The sequence below is a fragment of the Accipiter gentilis genome, chromosome 4 (genome assembly GCF_929443795.1).
Source record: "Accipiter gentilis chromosome 4, bAccGen1.1, whole genome shotgun sequence".
NCBI lineage: Eukaryota > Metazoa > Chordata > Aves > Accipitriformes > Accipitridae > Astur > Astur gentilis.
In genome coordinates, this window is record NC_064883.1 from 31,821,752 (window position 1) to 31,843,650 (window position 21,899).

The 21,899-nt window shown below is 40.7% G+C and overlaps 1 protein-coding gene across 7 annotated transcripts in view; it reads right to left on the reverse strand.

Moving 5' to 3' along the window:
- Positions 1–13,352, reverse strand: part of EPC1 (enhancer of polycomb homolog 1) — a 54,262-nt gene extending 40,910 nt beyond the window's left edge. For 3 of the 7 annotated variants that reach the window (XM_049798689.1, XM_049798690.1, XM_049798688.1), the window contains exon 1: positions 12,888–13,351. In XM_049798689.1, coding sequence (XP_049654646.1) covers positions 12,888–13,040 — 153 coding nt within the window. In that variant the 5' untranslated portion in view covers positions 13,041–13,351. Of the gene's footprint in view, positions 1–12,887 lie in introns of all 7 variants that reach the window. The other 4 variants (XR_007505823.1, XM_049798694.1, XM_049798692.1 and 1 more) reach the window with 2 other exon arrangements.
- Between the last annotated feature and the right edge of the window lie 8,547 nt (positions 13,353–21,899).

Consider the following 21,899-nt stretch of genomic DNA (forward strand, 5'->3'; position numbering starts at 1 on the left):
TGCTAAAGAGGTGGTCTGACTTCCCTTCAAATCCTCAGCAATAAATACTGTCTAACATTCTCAGGTAATGTGACTGCATAATTCATATTTAACAAGCATGAAAGAGCTAAGTATTGAAACAACTTTCCAGAGAGTACACTTCTCAGCTAGCATTTACCTCTATGACCATCTGAAGAGAAATTACACCACAGCCTAACATACGTGCACACTCACTCTCCATGTTAAGGTTGGGAATGAACCACAAAACCAAAGACAAACATCCAGTATAAACATAGAAGTGAACTGCACATACTCTTCTGACCACAGTGCAAAACACTCTGGTGTAAGAGACTCTCTACAGCAAATTTATTGCTAAATCTTCCCCTTCTCTATTAACTAAAAAAGTGCTTCTTATCCAGAGTTCTCTTAAGCACAGATCAAGTAAGAGGTCAAACTTACATTGTTGAAAGACAGGACAATGAAATTAATGAGAAGACTAACACTGGAAAACATTCAAATTATTTTTTTCCAGAAAATTACACCAGGGAAATTACAATTTAATACAAGCCAAAGTAAGATCTCAGATACCTCACTTCTTTAATTTTTTCAAACTACAGTGTTAAGTCAACCACTGGATACAACATTTAAAAATAGGTTACTATATCATGCAGGGGACCTTCTTTACCTGTTGAAATGAATCAGTAATGAACAAATTGAGGGCTTAGTTTTACAGGCTTGATTTTCTGATAGGCTCTCATTTACCAACAGGAATATCCATTAATGTTTTTCCTATAGAATCCAGATGGCTTTGGAAGTTCATACTATCCTGCCATACAGCGATGAAACTGTTAGCTTCTGACTGGACTAGTCATGCAACATACCCGGTATTAACACAAAATCATAGTAGTATATAGCTTGCAGTACACTTTCCTCAGTAACACGAACTTATTAGGAGCACTTCAGAGCTTCTCTTCCCTTACCAGTTTCTCCAGATATTATCAATGCTAAAGTTTTGTCTTTATTTCTAGGACATTCTATAGCCCACACTCCAACTACCTAAAAGCCAGCTAAAGCTCCCAAAGGCAACTTTTAACATCTACCATCTACCAGCTCAAGGTCTTTCTACAGTAAAAATACAGAAGCTATGGAAAACCAGGCCAGACTTAAAGGTTAATGCATTAACTGCAACAACCTCCTCCAATAAAGCCCTGAAGATCATCAAAAAACCCTTACCGCTTGCTGTTCCAGCTCAGGATATACCAACTTTGTTTTCAATATTTAGCTACCATTAAACAAATTTTTAAATATCTTGGACAACCCAGAGGAAATACCCCCCCCTTCAGAGGAAGGCTGAGAGCATGAACATGCAACAGAAAGTTCTGTTTGTCACTCTTATCCTACAGCTCTGGTACAGATTTTTTAAAATTTTTTTTATTATTTTTTTTTTTTTTTTTAGACAGAGGCACTTCGTAAACATGCATGTTTCACTAATTTCCTATACATACTTTTTTCACACTGAACAAACCCCTTACATTACTGACAAAAAACGGGGAAGCTGGCTTACTACAGTTTTGGTAGCTCAAGTTCTTTCCCCTCATACAAACTGCAAGAAAATAAATCTTGCCTATTGACATGAAGTTTGTTGAAGTTCTAACTCAATGAAATATGTTAGCTGTCCAAGATGAACTGTGAATATTAAACTACCTTTATTCCTAACATTTGAACAATCTCATATAGTACCTGGCCTACTTTTAAGGCCACAGCATCTTAATCAGAACACAGAACTAGTAGTGCACTAACACTAATCGTAACTTTCTTCTAACAAAATAGAAGATAAATAGCAAGAGAAGGGCAAACAAGATTATCACCTTTGGCAAAGAATACAATAATAATAAAAAAAAATTCAGAGAAACAAAGAGATTGCATGACTTTATCCATAAACATCTGAAAGCTCCAACAGTTTTGTAGAAGTAACCCACCTAAAGGATTCCAGTAACTATACAAAATACAAAAATTCTGCAGGGCTCAAACTCAAGTTGGCTCTTACCTGTAGCCTTACTCCTAAATTTTCCAATAAAACCACCCTGTTTTAAACTCAGCTCTTTCCTGAGATACACCTAGGTTACTGAATTGAAAATACTATAAATCAGATCACAATACTGTAAAATCTTCTTCCTGAAGTCAGTTCCTATCTTCTGCCACCCTTTCCAGAATTCTTTTTCTTGTACTTTAAGTAGTGAGAAAAATAAAATATGAAAAAGCATACAGGACATGTCCCGCTGAAATACTAATACAGAATTGGGAGTGGGAGATGTAGATTTACCGCAGAGTTAAAAGCTGCATTTCTTAAGCAAAAACATAAAGGCACAGGGAAAACCAGAAATACAGTTTTATCACCAGCGTTTAAAGAAACTTAAGGAGAACAGAATTGGAGAATTTAAAAACACAAGAGAACAGGACATTTCAAATACCTACACCTTGGGCAATGCCTGGAAAGAGAGATGTCACATACTATGTAGACAGACTAACATGGGGAATGATAATGGCACAGACAGAAGAGTAAACAAATCAAGTTACATCAAGTGTTTCCATACCTATCCCGAGAAAAACAGTTTGGGCGAGACTCATTACAGATCAATAGAGTTTGGCAAAGCAACTTGCACCCTTCTCCGCTTTCCAAAACACGTTCTGCATCTTTAACCCACAATCATTACACTTTCATAACAACACAGCCTTGCACAAAATCCTTGAGTTTTCAAAAGGAAAATCTGGAAACAGAAGCCTATGCAGAATTTGACTTTCCATGCTAACATCTTCCTAGCTGCTATGCTTTGACTTGGGACATCTGATCAGTGACGAATCTGAAGACTCGCATTTCTTTACTGAGAGGGTGGTCAAACCCTGCAACAGGCTTCCTACAGAGGTGGACGATGCCCCTAACTTAAACCCTGTCAGTGTTCAAGATGCATTTGGACAATGCCCTTAATAACATGCTTTAACTTGGTCAGCCCTGAATTGGTCAGGCAGTTGGACTGTATGATCGTTGTAGGTACCTTCCAAACGAAATAGTCTATTCTATTCTGTCTATTCTACTACAGCCCTTCAAATTATAACAGAGAAGGGACAGTAGCACGAAATGCATATATAGGGCAGCCTTTGCTACAAATCTCTCTCCTCAAATGTAAGCTTGGTAAGTCTTCCAGGCAGGCTACAAGATCTGAAATTAATTTCTATTTACAACTAGGAAGGAATAACCTTGAAGTCATGAAATTGGTATAGAGCTATGAATGTAAATGGATGTTAGAAAGCAATCCTTTCCAACAACACCCTCTTGAAAGCTTCCAATTAAAAAAACATTAATTTCTTAACTTCTGATTAAATATAAAGGAAACACATCTTTAAGAGTGGTACTTAGCGTTTAAGAGGATAGTTTCCTCTCTCACTCAAGCTACCTATGCTTGAAAAGACTGAGACCCAGAAATTTTCAAACTTTATTCCATCCTCAATTCATGCAATTCACCTTCATCTAATTTTTAACCAGAAAGATCCTCCCAGAACAGGGTTCGTCATCAAATATACATACATCTGAATACACAGAAATACACATACACCAGTAGAAGGAAGAGCAGAGTGTATGTAAAGGCTCATTAAACAGGAACAGGATATATACAAATGCAGCTGCCAGCATTTTTATTCTGATGCATTAGTCATTTGATGCATTCCTTGATATTAAAGCTAGTTTTTCCTCTTGCAAGTAGAAAGTGGAAATGAAGTGGAAAAAGAACAACTTACTACATATACCTATGGCCAGCAAATTACAATATTCTGTTCTAGCAGAGCAGACTCCCACACACATACACACACATTCCTTTAAAACAAAAACTCAAGAAAGTAATGTATTAACTTACATGTATTCAAAGCTCACACTGAATACTCCACAAATTGATACTGAAATAGTTGCATATACATTTTTGAGGAACATGATCATATAATTATGGCAGAACTATTGAGACAGCGATGAGCAAAGTGGTCTACTCAAAGAAAACAATAGCAGATTTAAGGGCTTGCCACATTGCACTTTTTTTCTACCTGAAACAAATTAATATTAGGCAGGTTCCTGTAAACAACCTAAGTTTTACTGCAATAAAATACAGCATGTTAGCTATTAAAATGAAAAGAAAAATAAAGCCACATCACCCTGATCCTCAAACATTAAGGTTACTGAATTATTGCCCCTTCCCATGACTAATGTTATTAATATTTTACTGTATACAGTTAATACCTGATCTTTTGCTGAAATCCATTATAGGATAGATCAAATCTGAAAAGCAGTCAGGAAGACAACCTTATGGGGCTCCTCCTTAAGACAGGCTGTGAAAACTCCCAGGAGGTAAAGTCTTTCCATACAAGCCTGGCCTTACAACCGACTACCCTAGCGCGAGCTCCCCTCCTTTAACTCCAAAACTCTGCCAGCTGCATTCCTTCTTGTGCTATTAAGTATACTGCTAACGAAGTTATCTTTGTGGGGTTTTTTCCCCCCAGTCTTAATGGAAATAATCTGAGAGAGATTTTTAATCTCTTCCAATGGTTAACCACCCTCATTGTAAATAAGAGAGCACTAAGTAAGTCTAACCTTTTTTATCTTAAGTCTGAATATGAACATTTGGTCTCACTGTAGTTAACTCTGCTATGCATAAAGCCACTGCTTTTACATGCCTTCTCCTTACACAATTACTGGGAAATCAAGAAAAGGTTAAAAATAAATTAAGTATGCATACATCAAACTAATTCCTTAAGACTGTTCCCCACTTAGCTTTTCTGGAACAACTTTTTTAGGAGGAATTAAATTGCTTTTATTTCCATATATAACTTGTACAGACAATAAACAAATTGGAAAATGAACATCTTCCACCCAGAACACAAATGTCCCGACTTGAAATTCTTCCAAAGTGAGTTTGCTAATTCATGTCCTCCATCATTTCAAAACAGAATTTGGACCTCCTGGAGAAGCCTCTGACCTGCATATGGCACTGTTAATCAACCAACTCTTCCTGCTATTTTCTGAAACCTTAAATATTTTTAGAAAATGACATGTACACCTTCACCATTATTATATGTTTAACTGACACCATATACAGAACTAATATAACATTATCAAACCACTTCCATGGCAGTCCCCTGCTCACAACTTCCAAGTTAGCGCCCAACTTCTCTATGGTGTAAAAGCAGGCCATCTCTCATGATTCCTAAACTTTTACACTGAACTGCTGACTTCCAGGAAGTTGTCAAATCCCATAGGTGCAATCCGTACTTCTTGTTTCTAGATGAACATGCTAAGTTTTGCTGCTTCTGATTTCGAATTGGGATGGGCAATCTCATTCCAGCCTCAAACAAATTCCACCAATCTGTAACAGAAGTCTACACCACCACTAATCCTCTGACTTCAAAAGGAAACACTGTTGGTACAGGTGGGTTTCACACCACAGAATTAACCACTTTCTTTAGGTAGTGTGAGACGGTGCATAAAATGCTCACTATAGAAGCTACTTCCCACCATCAGCCAGACTTCTTAACTTGCATGACTGTTCAGGTACACAGAATACCTTCCAACATTAAACACAATGGAAGAGAAAGCTTCAGTGCCAACTGAAGGTGAAATATCCAGTAAGCTGCCACTATTACTAAACAGTTGGCAGCGGGGCTCATGGCGGGGAGGGGGGGGGGAAGAAAACACACACTTTTCAACACCTGAATATTTTGACACGGTATGGGAGTTTTCCTATACTTGAAATTTGGCTGTTTGTGGTGAGCTGTCACGGTTCTTTCCTCTCTAAATCTTTGGCTAAGGATCTCGGATCTTTTTCCCACAGGTATACCTGAAGCAAGTTACTAAGCTAAATACCAAACTAAAAGGTAAACTTAAGGCCACTGTATGAGCTCACAGAAAAAAACCAACCCAACTCTCCCAGCTCTGAACCGAGGTGTTTGTAGACTGTTGCTTTAGACAAAATTGCAACAAACCCTTCTCTGTTCCCCTCCTGTCAAATTATCAAACACATACGCCCTTAGGAATCTAATCTTTGAGTTGTGTGTTTAAAAATAAACACAAAAAAAAAGATTAGACTGGCATATAAAATTAATGCCTCCTACTATGAGCAAGCTGGACAAAGAGGAACAGAACACAAACAGGAAGCAACACTTCCAGTTTGCAGGATTCATGAATCAAAGAGTATGGAAAAAACCCTGTCTCTACTCTCCCCATTTACTTCAAGATCCTTTAATATTTCAGCTCTCCTGGTCTAAGAACAGACCACTAAAGGAGTTCAGTTAATCTGTTATTAAGATTATACTTGACTTCTACAATCGGGAGCTGGGGGGCCAGCGGGGAAGAGGCAGGACACGAACACAACAACAGGACGGGACAGAGGGGACGCACGCAGATTCTCTTCTGTTAGTAAGTGTTGTGGTTTAACCCCAGCCAGCAACTAAGCACCACACAGCTGCTTGCTCACTCCCCCTCATCCAGTGAGATGGGGGAGAGAATGGGGGAAAAAAAGTAAAACTCGCAGCTTGAGATAAGAACAGTTTAATATAACAGAAAGGAAGGGGAAAAAAATTGGATTGGAATACACAAAACAAGTGATGTACAATGCAATTGCTCACCACTCGCCAATGCCCAGTTAGTTCCCAAGCAGCAATCCGTCTCCCCCAGCCAACTCCCCTCGGTTTCTATACTGGGCATGATGACATATGGTATGGAATATTCCTTTGGCCAGTTTGGGGCAGCTGTGTCCCCTCCCAACTTCTTGTGCCCCTCCAGCCTTCCTGCTGGCTGGGTATCAGAAGCTGAAAAATCCTTGACTTAGTATAAACACAACTTAGCAACAACCAAAAAAATCAGTGTGTTATCAACATGCTTCTCATACTGAACCCAAAACATAGCACTATACCAGCTACTAGAAAGAAAATTTACTCTATCCCAGCTGAAACCAGGACAGGAAACTAAAAACTTCATAGGGACTTTCCTGACTCTACATCACAGGAAAAAACCCCTTGATTATTCAGTTACAGTATCTGTTATGATTTTACATTCATGTAATTCTGATTGCCCCTACAAGATCCTACAACACTTTGTATCAGTGAATCATGCATCAGCAAGGTAGTGGTTATTTTGAGAGTACTTAGACATCACATACACAGCTGTTTAATTAGCATAGAATACATACTTTCATGGAAGCACACCCAGAATGCAGTTTAAGCTGGCAAGAATGTAATATACAAAAAAAGACTATAGGTCCTTTAGTGAAATTTACATATGTAATTCAAGACCATTCATACGCTGACTTGCCACACCTCAGCTATACACTTCACATGTTTTTAAATTCATCACAGCTTAGACAGTGACATATGGGTCCCTTCTTGTACATTCCTTATCAGCTTTTTTTCTTGATAAGGTAAAAACAGCTGTTTCAGCAGCAAAAGAATCTGGATATGATAGCTTCCCAATGTCTCCAGCATGGATTTGGGAAGAGAAAGGCATACTTTCTGTGCAGGTATTGCTTGGAAAAGATCTATGGTAGCTGCGCTCCAGGCAGTTTTATGGAGAGGATGTGATCCTTGAGCCCACACAAACTGTGCAAGTGAAATTAACCAAGTAGTGCTTTGGTTAAATTAAGACATAACCCGTTAGAGAATATGTTCAAAGTGTTCCGAAGCATACAAATGAACATTAGGTTATCTTCATCAGGTCTTCTATAGCATTTAGCAATTTCTGACAGGTCATGCTGATACTGGGCGGAGGGGAAAACTTACATCTAATAATGAAATTTTACCAAATAAGCTTTTCTTAAATATCCCCAAAGCCAGGGAAGGGAAGATAACTACAACTATGGATTTAAAGAGACCAAAAGCACATTTTAAACCATTTCAACAGTTTGCTCAAACACCAGGTAACAGAGTATGACAGTATTTACAGATGACAAATGCACATACAGACTTAATTCCACCTTCTGTGCAACCTGTTACATCATAACACATATGCAAAGGAAAACAGAATTGAATGAACAGCTGTACAGCTTACAATTTCAGACTCTGGGTACTTAATTCTTCTATCTGCTACTAGCAACACTAAAATTAGAAAGCAAGCTCTATTTTAAACTCTGAACCTTAACAACAGAACTCCACATAGTGCAGAAATCTAGCAGGACAAGAAAGCTGCTACTCCAGAGTTAAGATGAGGGTAAAGATTAACCACTGGACCATGATCTTAGTCAGAACAGGGAATTAAGAGTATACAATAAAGCACAGGACTTCTTACCACTTGATATTCTCCCCTGCCTCAACACCAAGGACAGAGACACCAGGATTTAGAAAAGTTTACCTGATGGAAAATGTGCATCTAACCTTTATAAACTTGAACATGCACAGGACAAAAGGGAAATGCAACATCCAGAACCTTAGTATGACCATAGTAGTATCAGCATTTACATCAGGATAACAAACTCACTCAAGAAAAAGCAAAACAAAACAGAACCCCTCAAACCCATGATAATTCCCATACCCAAAGGACTGTTATTAACTCTGGAAATGTCATCAACATAGCCATATTTTCCTATTTAGATAATTCATTTCTCTGATGTATACTAGGGCACTTAATTAAAAGCATCTCTGCTCACACACTAATCTTTGCTGAGGCACTGCTTCAGCAAAGAAGTTCATACTTCCTGACATCTTTAATATGCCTTGATATGAAGCGCTTCAAACACATGGCTTTGTTCTTTTTAACTCTCCTAAAAAAAAAACACCCAAACACAACTATATTCACAGTAATTTTCCACAAGGACAATTTTTTTCTGAATTATCCACAAAGTCTCAACACCCACCCCCCCCGCCCCACCCCCAAGCTTCTATTTTTTATCTAAGAGAATCTAGAGGCTGGGGATGCGGTGTGTGTCCTATCTCCTTTCCTTTCAGAAAAACAAAGGGAAAACAAGGACGGTTTTCCTTGGTTTTGTTGGAGGCCATCAAATCTAGGACGCATGTAAAGCTATGCATGCTTTCTTTCTGTAAGGTAAGTTACTGAACACGTTCAAAAAGTTTCAGTCTGTTAATTTTTCAGTAAAGCACTTCGTTTATCTCAAAAAACTAAAGTTACCTCTGCTCTGCTTTTCCAGCTGTCTCCTTTCAGTCTAGAATCTCAATTTCCAGTTAAAGAAAAGCAACACCCCCTTCAAAAAACACAACCAAAAAGCCACACAAAGTAACACCTTTTTAAAAAAAAATTCTTCACAAAGGATAAACAAATCCAATCCATCTACTTCTTTATTCAGGCAGCTATGAATTAAAATGGACTTGTTAACCAAATCTGCATTACTATATTATTAACAGCGGTCTGTTGTCTGGTTCTCAAAATTACAGCACTAAGGATACATTTTGGTCAAAACCAGGATTTTGAGATAATACAGGGCATGTTTAGTGTTGCCTAAGAAGTGTCATTACATTTTGAAGCCTTTCTTTTTTTTTTCTTTTTTTTTTTTAGAGATGCATATGTCTCCTGATAGTTTTTAGTTTCTTAGATTTAGCAACGGACTTGGCAACAGCCACAACGTGTTTACCCTAGGAACTTGGAAGCTAAACCAACTGTCAGAGCACAGTATCAGTTGATAATTTCAAGTACCACACTGTCTGTGTGCCAAAGAGCTTTTTACTATAGTCTTTTACCTCCAAACAAAACCACTAACTGAACGTAAAACTTACTAAGCAGAAAGGTATACTCGTTAACAGAATTAACATCACTTTAAGGCCTTTAGTTGCCACTTCTTTTTAAAGAGTTACTATATCTCTCATCAATTGCATATTTTAGAACTTGGATCAGCTTAGCAAGGTTGGTTTTCCTTCAGAAAACTCGTACAGAACATCATTGCTGAAATGATGTTTCCAGTTGTAATAATGAAGATGTACTATTTTCCACATTTATTCTTTGTAGGAACAGGATGGGAGAAAGATAAGATGAAAGGGAAGCAAAATAGATTGCTTTTTGTGCACCAAAACACTAATCAGTCATTTAAATATCTTGTGACTTGATGTTTAAATATTATATGTCTTTGATTGCATTTTTCCCTAGGGAAAGTTATTTAGTCAAGAGGAGAGCTCTTAATTCCAAATATGTGTTCATTTAAAATTACATTTATGCAAAACTCAAGGCAATGTTAGAATGCTATTTATAAAAAGTTATAAATGCCTGTTCACTCTAGTTGAAGCTGCCGCCCCCTCCCCCCAGATTCTTATGGATGCTTTGCCATCTGTTTGTAGCGAAATGAAAATATTAGATATTTTGTATTATCTGTAAGTATTAGGAAAAAATCCTCTGACATATCTTCAACTGCCATGTAACACACTCAACCCCCAACTTTCCTAAATCCTGCATGGCATGCAGTTTGGGAAACAGAACGTAGTAGGGCATTAAACCTGTGAGCTATGCCGTAACTTCAGTCAACTACCATGCCTCTTTGTTGTCAACACCAACTGAAGAGAAAGCTTTTTGGGGCAACAAGAGGGAAGGAAGGAAATTTAGCAAGTTTGCAGAAACACGAAGGGGGAAGAGTTTAACATCAACTATTTTATGTAAGAAGATGTGAAAAGTGTTCAGGAAGACACCTGTGTTTACTGATGGCAAACAAATTTCTATAGGGGGTGTGTGTTTGTGTGTGTACACATATATTTAAAACAAAGGCATGAGCAAACTTTAACTGTGGGAAGTGTTTACTCACACCTACAGCTCTGAAGTTTAACCCTCAAAGCTAGATTTAGTAAACAAAGGCATGACATTAACCACAGAAACAAGTCTTATAATTAACGTTTAAAAATTTTCCCTTGCCCATGAGTACTTTTACTTAGCTAAGACATGTATCTCTGGGTTTATGGAGGTTATATAGTTACTCCATGTCATTTTCTAGCCTGAAAACTTATAACTGCCAGGCAAGCAGTAAAAAAGAATAAAGATAGCAAACTGGCATTTCTACATAAATACATGCATGCATGCACACTTGCTCACTTTAACGAAGAAATAAGCTCGGCATGCAAGCATCATAGCAAACCCAAAATTTAAAATTCTGGTACAAGTGGAAATTAAGGGTGCTCTCTCTCATATTCAGAATCTACAAGTATCAATTCAGAATACATCTACTGCGTAAAAAGAAACAGGAGCATCTAAGCATAGCTACCTGCTGCTTAAATACTACCACTAAATGGATACCATACTAAAGTTTTGAGCACCTTCACTTCACAAAAATAAGCACCACCAAAACAAAACCATAAAAAAACCCACCACCCACCACCCACCAACAAGAAAGCCCCACGCTTCATAATACACATTTTAGTGGATGTTTAAAAGCAGCTTATGACTTGCACAGGACTTGGAAATATTGAATTATGTTAAAACGGTAGGCAGTTACACTAGTGAACGGAGACCACAACATGCAAAGAGTACCACTCTCTAGAAAACATTCAGCCTTAAGACATTTCATAAAAATTCACACAGTTAACTTAGAGCAACAGTGACACAAAGAGAAGACTATATTTAAAGAATGTATGTGTATTTTGAGTTTTAGAGAAGTAACTCCAAATTTGCTACATCTGGAAATACAAACAGGAACTTTAGAGCCTGTCACCGTATGAGGACAATGGAAGCCTGACAGCTAGTGAAACTCAAGACTATGAAATTGTCACGTTTGTTCTTATCACTAAATTCCAAAACTTGTTTACATAACCGTATTTCTACAGTTCTCCCCTACTTGCTGAGCTTAACGCATTAATGGAGAAAACCGATTATACGAAGGAAATAACTAAAGATCTGCAAACGCTGAAAGTAACAAATTGCCCACTTCAGCAGGGGTCTTCATCAAGAACAGCCATTGAACGTTATACCCATCTTGGCACGTGCTGAGTGCATGATTAAGTGATCCTTAAGTTCGAAAAGGCTGAAGTTTCACTCTCCACGGAGACAGCAAACAGAGGGAAGTGGTAGACTTCTGGCCTCCGAATTCGGATCTTCTTACTTCTAATAGTATTTCAGTACTGACTTTTGTACTTCCACGTAGCGAACATCACAATTTTAGTTAACGCCTAGCCAAGTTCACGCCGGAGCAGCTCCCGCCGGCTTGCGGCGCGCAGCCGAAGCCCGCGCAGCCCGGTGGCAGCCCGCCCGTCCGGAGGAGGCACGCCACCACGACACGTGCGCCGGCAACGACAACAACGCTCCGGCGGCCGGCGCCGGGCCCCGCTCAGCTCCCCGCACCCCTAACTCCGGTGTCCCGTTCCCCCCCCCCCGGCGCCCGCAGCCGGCGCGGCCGTTGCTTGCCCGCTCGCCCCACGAGGGCGGCCCGGGCCGGCGCGCGCTCCCGCGCCAGCCGCCACAACTTCCGAGCGCCACCCGCCGCCGAGCGCCCCCTGCGGCGGCGGCCGGCTCGGCAGCGCCACCCGGTGGGGCAGAGCGGGCACGACGGCGCCGCCGCCGCCGCGGCCCGTCTCCTCGCCGCTGCCGCACAAGGCCCGGCCCAAGAACCAAGAGACAAAATGGCGGCCGCCCGCGGTATCACGTGATCCCCTTTGTGCCTTTCGGGGCCTGGCGAAAGGGCCGCCAGCTACCGCGGGGCGCGGGCCGCGGGGAGAGGGGGCCGTAGGAAAGCGCAGGGGGAAGGTGCGGTACGGGGCCGCGGGGCTCGGCGCCTTCCCTCCCCAGGTCCCCGTCCGTCCGTCCTCCCCCCCCCCCCCCCGGCGGGCGGGGAGAGCGGGGAGAAGATGGCGGCCATTTTGTGCTTGCGCAGAGGCGAAGGTGGGGGCCCCGGGTGCGGGGGGGATGGAGGGACCCGGCCGAGGGGGGGGGGGGGGGGGGGGGGGGTCTCACGTACCGACTCCTCTTCCTTCTCCATGCCCGTGGGCATCTGCGGCACGGCCCGGTTAATGGAGGCATATTCGGCCAAGTCGGGCAGGTCCTCGCAGCGGAAGACGGGCAGCGGCTTGGACGCGTCCAGCGCCCGGGCCCGGAACGACAGTTTGCTCATGTTAGGCGGCGATGGCGGCTCCGGCTGGGGAGGGGGGGGGCGACAGCAAGAGCGCTCCGAGCTGAGAGCCGGACCCCGCCGAGCGCTCTCATGGAGGGACCGGGGCTCCCCCGGCAGGGCGGGGCGCACTCCGACACGGGGCCCGGCGGCGCCGGCTGGCGCGGCTGGGCTGGGCGCTGGCTTCTCTCCTCCGCCGCTCCGGCTCCGCTCAATACGCCACGGCCAACATGGCGGACATTAAACCTCGACTGGCCGCCTCTTTCAGCCAACCCCAGCGCCACAGCCATTCCCACACTGCATCGCGCAAGGGCGCGGGCACAGCGCCGCCCGGGGGAGAGCGCGCGCAGCGCGGGCACGGGAGCGCGGGCTCGGGAGCGCGGGAGAGCTCGGAGCGGCCGGGCAGCGGGCACGGGGCACCGCTGGCGGGGCGGTGGGGGCGCCGCTGCTCCCCGCGGGACCCCGTCTCGCGTGGGGGGGGAGCCTTCCCTCAGCGCGCGGCCAGGACCGCTCCGCTCGCCCGCTTCTGAGCTGCGCCGGCCGAGGCGCGCTCCGCTCCTGCGGGGGCAAGGCGGTTCAGCCGGCCCCCGATCTCCGCGCCCCTCCCGGGGCGGGGGAAGCCTCCCCGGGGTAAACGGAGCAGCGCCTTTCCCCGACAGCCGCCCTGGCTACGGGGAACCTGGGGAAGAGAAGCGGGGGCGAGCGGGAAAATGCCGGCCCCGACCCGTCCGGCCGCTCGGGGGGCCGGCTGGGCGCCGGACCGAAGGACAGCCTGCCCCGAGGGCTGAACTTACCCCGACCCGGGCGGGCGGCGGGGCCGCCCGGTTCCCTTCGAGCGCGGCGCCCCCCCGAGCGAGGGCCCGAGCGGCGCCCGCCGGGGGGCTCCGACTGCGGGGCGGCGGAGGGGCCGCCCGGGGAGGGGGCAGCGCTCCGCGCCTCAGGGCCCGGCCCGAGCCCCGCGGTGGCAGCGGCGGCGGCCCCGGGCGTCCCGCGGCGCCTCCGGCAGCCAGGCGGCAGCCCCTGCCCCCGCGGCGGCACCTGCCCCCCGGGCCCGGGCCCTCCCTGCGCGGCGGAGCCAGGTTCGCCTTCGTGCTAAACGAAGGAGAAACGCCGGCACCTCCCTGGAAAGGTGAGGGGCAGCAGCAAGAACCGGCCGCCTCCACAGCAGCACTTCCAGCCTGTTTCTCCGAGGCTTTCGGAAACTTGGTCCAGTCGCGAAGTGCGGACACGTGAACTAGTTTAACCCTTGCCTGCATTCGAGTTGCCGGTTACCCACTCGAGCGAGCTCACGGCAGGCAAAGGTTAGGACTAATTTGAGCATGACTCATTAGGTAGGCTCGTTTACATCTCAATGGTTCGATTAAATTGGTGCAGTATTCCGCTGGAAGCAACGGATAGGAAATTGAGAGCCTCGCTTGTCTCCCTAACGTCTCCACATGCCGCCCCAGGTCATCCCAGCGCAGCCATAAAAATATCAAAACCCGTTTGTGTTCTAGTTAAGGAACACTTCACATGCTTATGTACGTTATGTTCTTGCATTAGGTCGTAATGTAATTCTATGGTGGAATCACAAGTCAATCCACCTGCTTGAAGTTATGTTTGTTTTTATTAAAAAGCGTGCAAAAACTGTGTTCTGTTTGCATTTAAGTATCCTTCCACTTCTAAAGCAAAACATTGTAGTTTTGTGCTGTTACATGAGAATTACTCCTGGGAAATAGAACTTTCAGAAACAGGACATAAATGTAGCAAAATCATTAGAACAGCCTTGGTTTGCTTAGTAATTTTAAAAATCTGATCTCTCTAGAAGAGAAGGAAAAGCCATTTTTTTTAATCACGTCACCTCTTTAGTGATGATACCACCATTCTCAACCTTAAACAGCTCCTAGCCACGGGATGAAATATTGCTAGATGCAGTTCAGTTGTTAACAGCAGTTTCGAGCCAACTATTTGCATGTCTGACTTCCCCATAGGTCTCCCAAACTGTTTCACCTGCAAGTCATTTACCTTCACAACCTCCTTGGGACAGGAAATTCTATCTGTATTGCAAACGGGTAATGCAGTGGAAGACAGCTGCTAGGGAGAATGAGACTTTTTTTTTTTTTTTTCTTTTTTCTACGGGAAGGTTGGGGTTTTGTTTGTTTTGTTGGGTTTTTGTTGAAAAGGAGAATGGCATGAACTAAGGAATATCATTGTATTAATTTGTATTTCAGTAGTTATATCAGAACCAAATGTTTAAAAAAATGCATATAGCTTTTTATGCTAGTTTTAAAGCTTAAAGCACACACTCGCTAGAAACAGTAATCCTAAAGTAATCCTAAAGTAAATTGCACATAAGACATCTACGGAGTTTTCCACAAATACTGAATAATTTACTTTATCCAACTAGCAGACAGATAAGGTGATGACAAAAAAAAAAAAAAAATAGCAATACGCTATCATAGATTGGCTTTGACCTGAAACACTAAATGAAAATGAAATACCTGGCAGCTAAGCAAAAAATAAGGCCATTAAATATAACTCCCCACTTCTACTGATGAAAGAAAACCAATACATAATGAAAAGCGAAGTACAGAAAATATCCTGAACTATAAAGAAAGAATATTCAAGTTTAAACTTATCCCTAACTGACCTTTGAATTTCTAACCCTACCACAGGCTTGAGAAAAGTGCAGAACAAGCAGAATGGACAATAGCATTTGGATACAAACAGGACAGTATGCATTAAGAAAGAGGTTTGGCCTGAAACTCTTGGACTCATCAACTTTTAATGTTTTGCCAATAAAATAGATTGCATTTAACTATTTTGTAGCAGAAGTTGATTAGTCCTCAAAATTGCCTAAATTAATTTGCTAGTCAGATGAAAAGTGATATTTGAAAACAACGCGACATCAGCCCTAATTTTTGTTCTGTAAAGGTGATAACAGGAAAAAGTATAGAACATGAACAGACTGATGTTTCTATTTTACCTTCCTTTCAGTTAGGATATGCAGATATATTTTAAGTTTTGCCATTTTGTAGCATTTACCAAAATGCTAACATTACATTTGTAGACATCAGTGCTGCACTATGACAGTAGTTAACGTTAAATTGGTATGTTTTGCAATATGACCAAAATACTCTTTCCCAGCTCTCAGTAAAAGATCAGTAAGTGTAAACTCATTTCTTGTACCAAAGTGCTATGTGTCCATTTTAAAAACTGAAATTTAATGAACTGTAAGGTAACTGAAATATAACGAATACGGCATTTTGAACTGCTGTTCTTTTTTTTTTTTTTGTACGAACCACTGAAATTAGATCTTTAACACTGGAGGCATTTCTTTAAGGCTCCATCTTTTTATGATCTCTTCTTTCTTAAGAAATACTTACTTAAAAGAAGAAGCTTTACTAAAATGAAAGAACTTGGTGCATCAGCTATGTAGGTCATAAATATAACCATTTCAATATACATTCAAAAGTACTAAATTCAGACTGAGCATTAAGGGTGAAGATCCAACAACTTGATCCATGCAGCTACAGAAAGGGGTCTCCTGTCGTATCATCTAACTCCGGTTTGTGAAGCCCAAAAACTTAACTTGCTATTTTGGTTTGCAACTTCTATGTACCATTTTACAAGTTTTTACACCTTTTAGTATTTACTTAATTTTGTGGCTTAAAACCTCTCCGAGTTAAAGAAAGACTTTCAGTAGTTTCTTTAAGCATGAGTTGTAGACTTCTGAACATGAGTTTAATATTGTCTCCCATTCTAAGAGCAATCATTGGTTCTAGTCAAAAAATAGCTATATGCATAAAGGCCATAGAGGTTAAAGTGTGTGTCATTTTTGGTGCTTTCTGGAATCAAGCAACTCTATATTTTAAGGATATAAAATTCTAGGAGACAGTTGTTCAACTTCTAACCCCCCCCCTTTTTTTTTTTAATATTAGGAGTTTATCTCCAATTAAGTACATTATATAAAAGCAAGTATAAAATAAAAGCAGCTAAAGATTGAAATAAAGTATAATACAAAGGCTGGTATTGCATATATGAGTTTTCTATTGTTCTACTTTTAAGGAAAGCCTGTTTATTTGAGAAAATAAATATCCACAGCAATACATAGTATTAACAGTGAACATTTGATGTCATTCCACTCTCCAGCCTCATTGGAAGAGGGGGGTTTGTTTGGTTTTGGTTTTTTAAGCTTTCTTCCTTCCTTCCCCTCCCCCCCAAAATAATGATACACTGAAATCCAGAGTCAAACTAGGGTTACAAACCACGTACATTTGTCTCCTTGCATACATTCATTTTCTCTAGCCATACTTTTCTTGTACCTACTTAAAACTGTAGCAGACAACAACTAAAAGCAGAACATGTTAAAGGTAGGACATGTTTCTTATTTGCCAACCATTTAAAAATATTTCTTACATACAGAAGATAATACAGTATTTTCATAAACTAAGGAATATGCCGAGTACACTAAACTATAAACTAACTTGCATATCCATAACTATTTGCAATTTTTAATTTTTCTCACTCTGGGACTACTTTACACCCTGCTTCTACTATTGTAGAGCTCACTAAGTCATCATTTATTTATACAGCAATTTTGTTGACCTGTTTTTTGCCTTTTATCTCCATAAATGCTGACTACTCTGAACTGATAAAAAGTATCATTGGTCATCTTTTTTCCCACTTTCAATAATCAAGCACTAAGAAATGACACATTATGAAGTTACCATACTTGGGTTTCTTTCCAGAATTAATTACCCTTAGGGGTATTTGGAAAGATATAGGCAGTTCTTTTGTTCTGTAGTAAATTATTATGGATTCTGTATGTATATTCCTGTTTTACATTTGCTACTGATGCTTCTGTTCAAGTTCTCTTCTCAGCTATCTTTTTTGGAATGTTTTATAACACTACAGATAGCTATATTGTTTTAAATCATGAGCTACCTGGAGTTTTGATTAAAGTGAGATAAATATAGGCAAATATGACACTAGGCGTTCTTGATTATTTTATAAAATGTCAAATTACAGTAGTAAGTAGATGCATATAGAAATTATCTTCACAGCATGAAGATTTCAACCATAAATGAACTGATGTAATTCATAGTGAATTTCACCTTATTTGCTGGTGTCAGCTGTCTGTTTTAAAAGAGATAACGGAACCGTCAAATACATTTAAAGAGTTCTGGCACCATATTACAAAACTGGTGTAGAACAACTTTGTGATAACTTCTGCCTTTTTTTTTAAAAAAATATAATTTAGTGTTTCATAGCTTTGGTATCTCAAAGAATGGTATGATATGTTCACTTAGCTATTTTAGGTGTTCATGGTTGAGATGCAATAGGTACAAAGCTTGTCTGAAGTTCTTTCTGAATCATAATTTGAGTAGTGACCAAATAAATGGCTTCCTCAATTCTTGTCTCAATGAGGGGAAAGTGATCTGTCTTTTATATACATGTGAATTTTTGTTTCAGTAGTGAACAGGTAGGTGGGTATATGTACTGCATGGCCAAATCTTCTGGTTACCTTTTATTTTTGTAAGCACTTCCAGTTTACACTGCAGAATGCCAAATAGAGATGAAAAAGTATAATACTGCATTTAATCTCCTATTTCTGTTACCATTCAACAGAATGTAAGTAAACATAATCCTTTAGATTCCAAAGATGACTAAAAAATTTTTAATTTGGAGATATAAACAAGAGGTAAAACAAGAAGCTTGGAAATGTTAAACATGAGTATGTGGTTTTTCCACTATAAAACCAATGATTGCTGTTCTCACAAGCAGTATCTTACTAGAAATGACAAGAAAAGCAGCATTACAAAACTAGTTGTGTCGTTAACATTCAGAACAGAAACACAGAAACTGGCTTTCCTAAAAAAAAATCTGGTTTTAACACTTTGTTGCAAGTGGCCGTACTTAAAACTGGATAAGGCATTACCATGTGATCAATGGGTTTCACATTTTAAAACTACATGCAGGAAATCACAAGACGACATTATTTTGCATTAGGTAATGCTAACAAAACCAAGATAGGCTGAAATGAACAATAGTTCTGTCATTTCTCAGGCTTTCCCGAGAGACTATCACTGTAATGTGTTGCCTTTGTTAACAATACTGGTTTAGGATACTGCGGTCCCGCTTTCTGCCCTGCTGTTCATTCTTTCTCGTTTGTATCAGCACCACTGCTTGGGAAGCTGCACTGAGTACCAAGTGGGAATGTGATCAGACACTTTAACAACTCAGCAAAAAAACCCAACTACGTAAATCAGAAGAAAAGATCCATGTTAGAAGTTATATTTCCCCACTAGCTACAGTTTACTGCCACTGCCTCTTCTTCGGATGATCCAGTTTGTGAAGGCTACAGAATACAATAGTCTGGAATGATAAAACCTGTGCAAAAAGGATTTGAAAATTATAAAACTGTATATGCAATTTAATACGCACTCAAAACAGTAACACACTATCATATGCTATATTTGGACACCTTTGCCTACAAGACTAGTGTGTGAACTAGGCTATAAACGAAGGATTTCTTATTTTCTTTCAGACTAATTACATATCACTATGTATGGGTGGGGTTTTACAGTTTCAAGTACATATATAACAGGCAACATTTTTCCACATGAGTGAAAGGAGTTAGATGCCAATTTAATCGTGTAATCTTATTTGGGGAATGTGTTATCAGCCATACATATTCAATCGTAGTGTCCAGCATCCTCAGGGAAACTAAGCTGAACCTGAAAGGTGTTATGCCACTGAGCTATATCCAAAAGAGAAGAAAAAGCCACTAGCCAGCAATTCTCTTCCTGAGAAGAAACAAAGCTAAGAAAGGAGCAGCGAAAGCTATTATCACATTTCTACTTTTGCAGCTATAGCTATGCTCTTCAGGATGGTGGAGACAGTTGCCTCCATAGGAGGAGCTTAGAGACTGCGAGAGGAACTAATGATTTAGGATTATTATCACAGACTCAACATTTGTCCCGACATCACCTGTACAGAGAGAGCCCATTTTAACATTCTCTTTCCTAAAATGTATCTGAAAGCACAAAGGGTTTGTGGGAGTTTTTTAGTGGTGTCGGAAAGGAATTGGCTTGTTTATTTGTGTAGGGAAAACACATAATAGTGGAAGCAGTTATTGTGTTAGATATAGCAGTGGTAAAAAGACAAAAACTACGCTGAGACTCTTCTGTATTGAAAGATAACTTCCCCTGTTTAAGTTTTAATGGATTCAGAATAGAATTGTAAGGGTTAAAAGGGATTTATGACTTTCTCCTTTACTCCTTCATTCCATAATATGTGTTCCCTCCAAAATATTATGCTAGGCACACCTTGAATTCTTGTGTTAGTCATCTTCTCCAGCAACTTATTTCACAAAATAGTTTTTTAGGATCATGTAGTAAGACAGACAAAGTTTTAAAAGGTAACCTGTTCGCAAAGTTGTGTTTTGTTTGGGTTTTTTTTATAAAAAAAAAGGAGAAAAAAGATATCAAAAAGTGTCTGACTTTATGCTCCGGGATTTTTTTTAAAAACCTTTAATCCAAAAAATTTTGTATTCTGAAATACAAAACAATAGTAATATTAAAATCACAATTTATTCTTCTTTCATGCTAATTACTCTAAAACATTATGGTAAATAAAATCTGAGCTGGGCAGACAGGCTAGCCACCTCTTAATTAGGCATGGACTTCTGCAAACATTGGTTTATAACACATGAATAATTTCTGAGTCAAGTGAAGTTAATCACATGATCATGTATTTCCACTAGAAGAGCTAACAGAAGGGAAAAAAACCAACCCCAAAACAAAACAAAAAAGCAAACAAAACCCCAAACAAACAAAAACACCCAAACCAACCAAATGCAAAAGCCCCACTTTCTTTTGCCAACACAACTGCTAATTCTTTAATCAAAGAGCTAAGTATAGATTACTTTGATACTCTGCATAGGATAAGGTGAAAGGCTGAAAGTGTAAAACAGAAGTAGAGAAATTATGGTTGTACATAAGTCTGATGGTAGGCACAGTGTTGCACACTGTCCTGAATCCTTCAATTGACCATTAAGTTAAAAACAAACAAACCAGAAAAAAACCACCACGAACACACACCCCCCACACCACTACATGAAGCTTAGGCTGCCACAGTGTTCACACACCAACCCAGGACCCAGGATAAGGGGAGTATACCGGGGGCAAGCTACATTGCTTTGCATAACTTTAGAAAGTTTACTACTACACTGTTAATTGCGTGGCTCTATGTATGTGCAAATGTGTAACAAATTCAATCCAGGTAAACTCTTACGGTCTAACTTTTTGTTTTTAAAATAAATAATTTATTTTAATACCTTACACTCCTAAGATAGAAATCCTATCTTGCAAGTCAATCTATGAAAATTGTTTCAAGTGCTTGAGAGCTTCGGGACAGTACGATCAAGTATTTGCAGAACTTCAGAATTACATGGCTGATGTTAAATGATGTGAAGTTATAGTCTGACATCTACTCTATCATGTCAAATGCTTTAAACTGCAGTTCCTGAATCAGAATGAAACTAGTGTATCTGCTTGCCTCAGACAATTCAGGAAAACACTGATTTATACCTAGATAAGAATTAGCTAGGCTTCAGAAGTCTTTTGTTGCAGGAAAGTATACTTGCACCAGGAAATGAAGAGGCATTTCCTAATGCGTATGTTTAGATTGGAGTGGAGGTGGGGGGTGGCCAAGCTTTTTTTTTTCTTTTTTTTTTTTAAATGTTAGTAGGATCTACCTATATACCTACAGTATGACTAAAACCTCATTAATTCCAGATCCAATTAATAGGATTGTGTTATTAAGTACCTAATACAGGTTATACCATCTTTACTTAAGATAAATACATTTCTCCAAAGA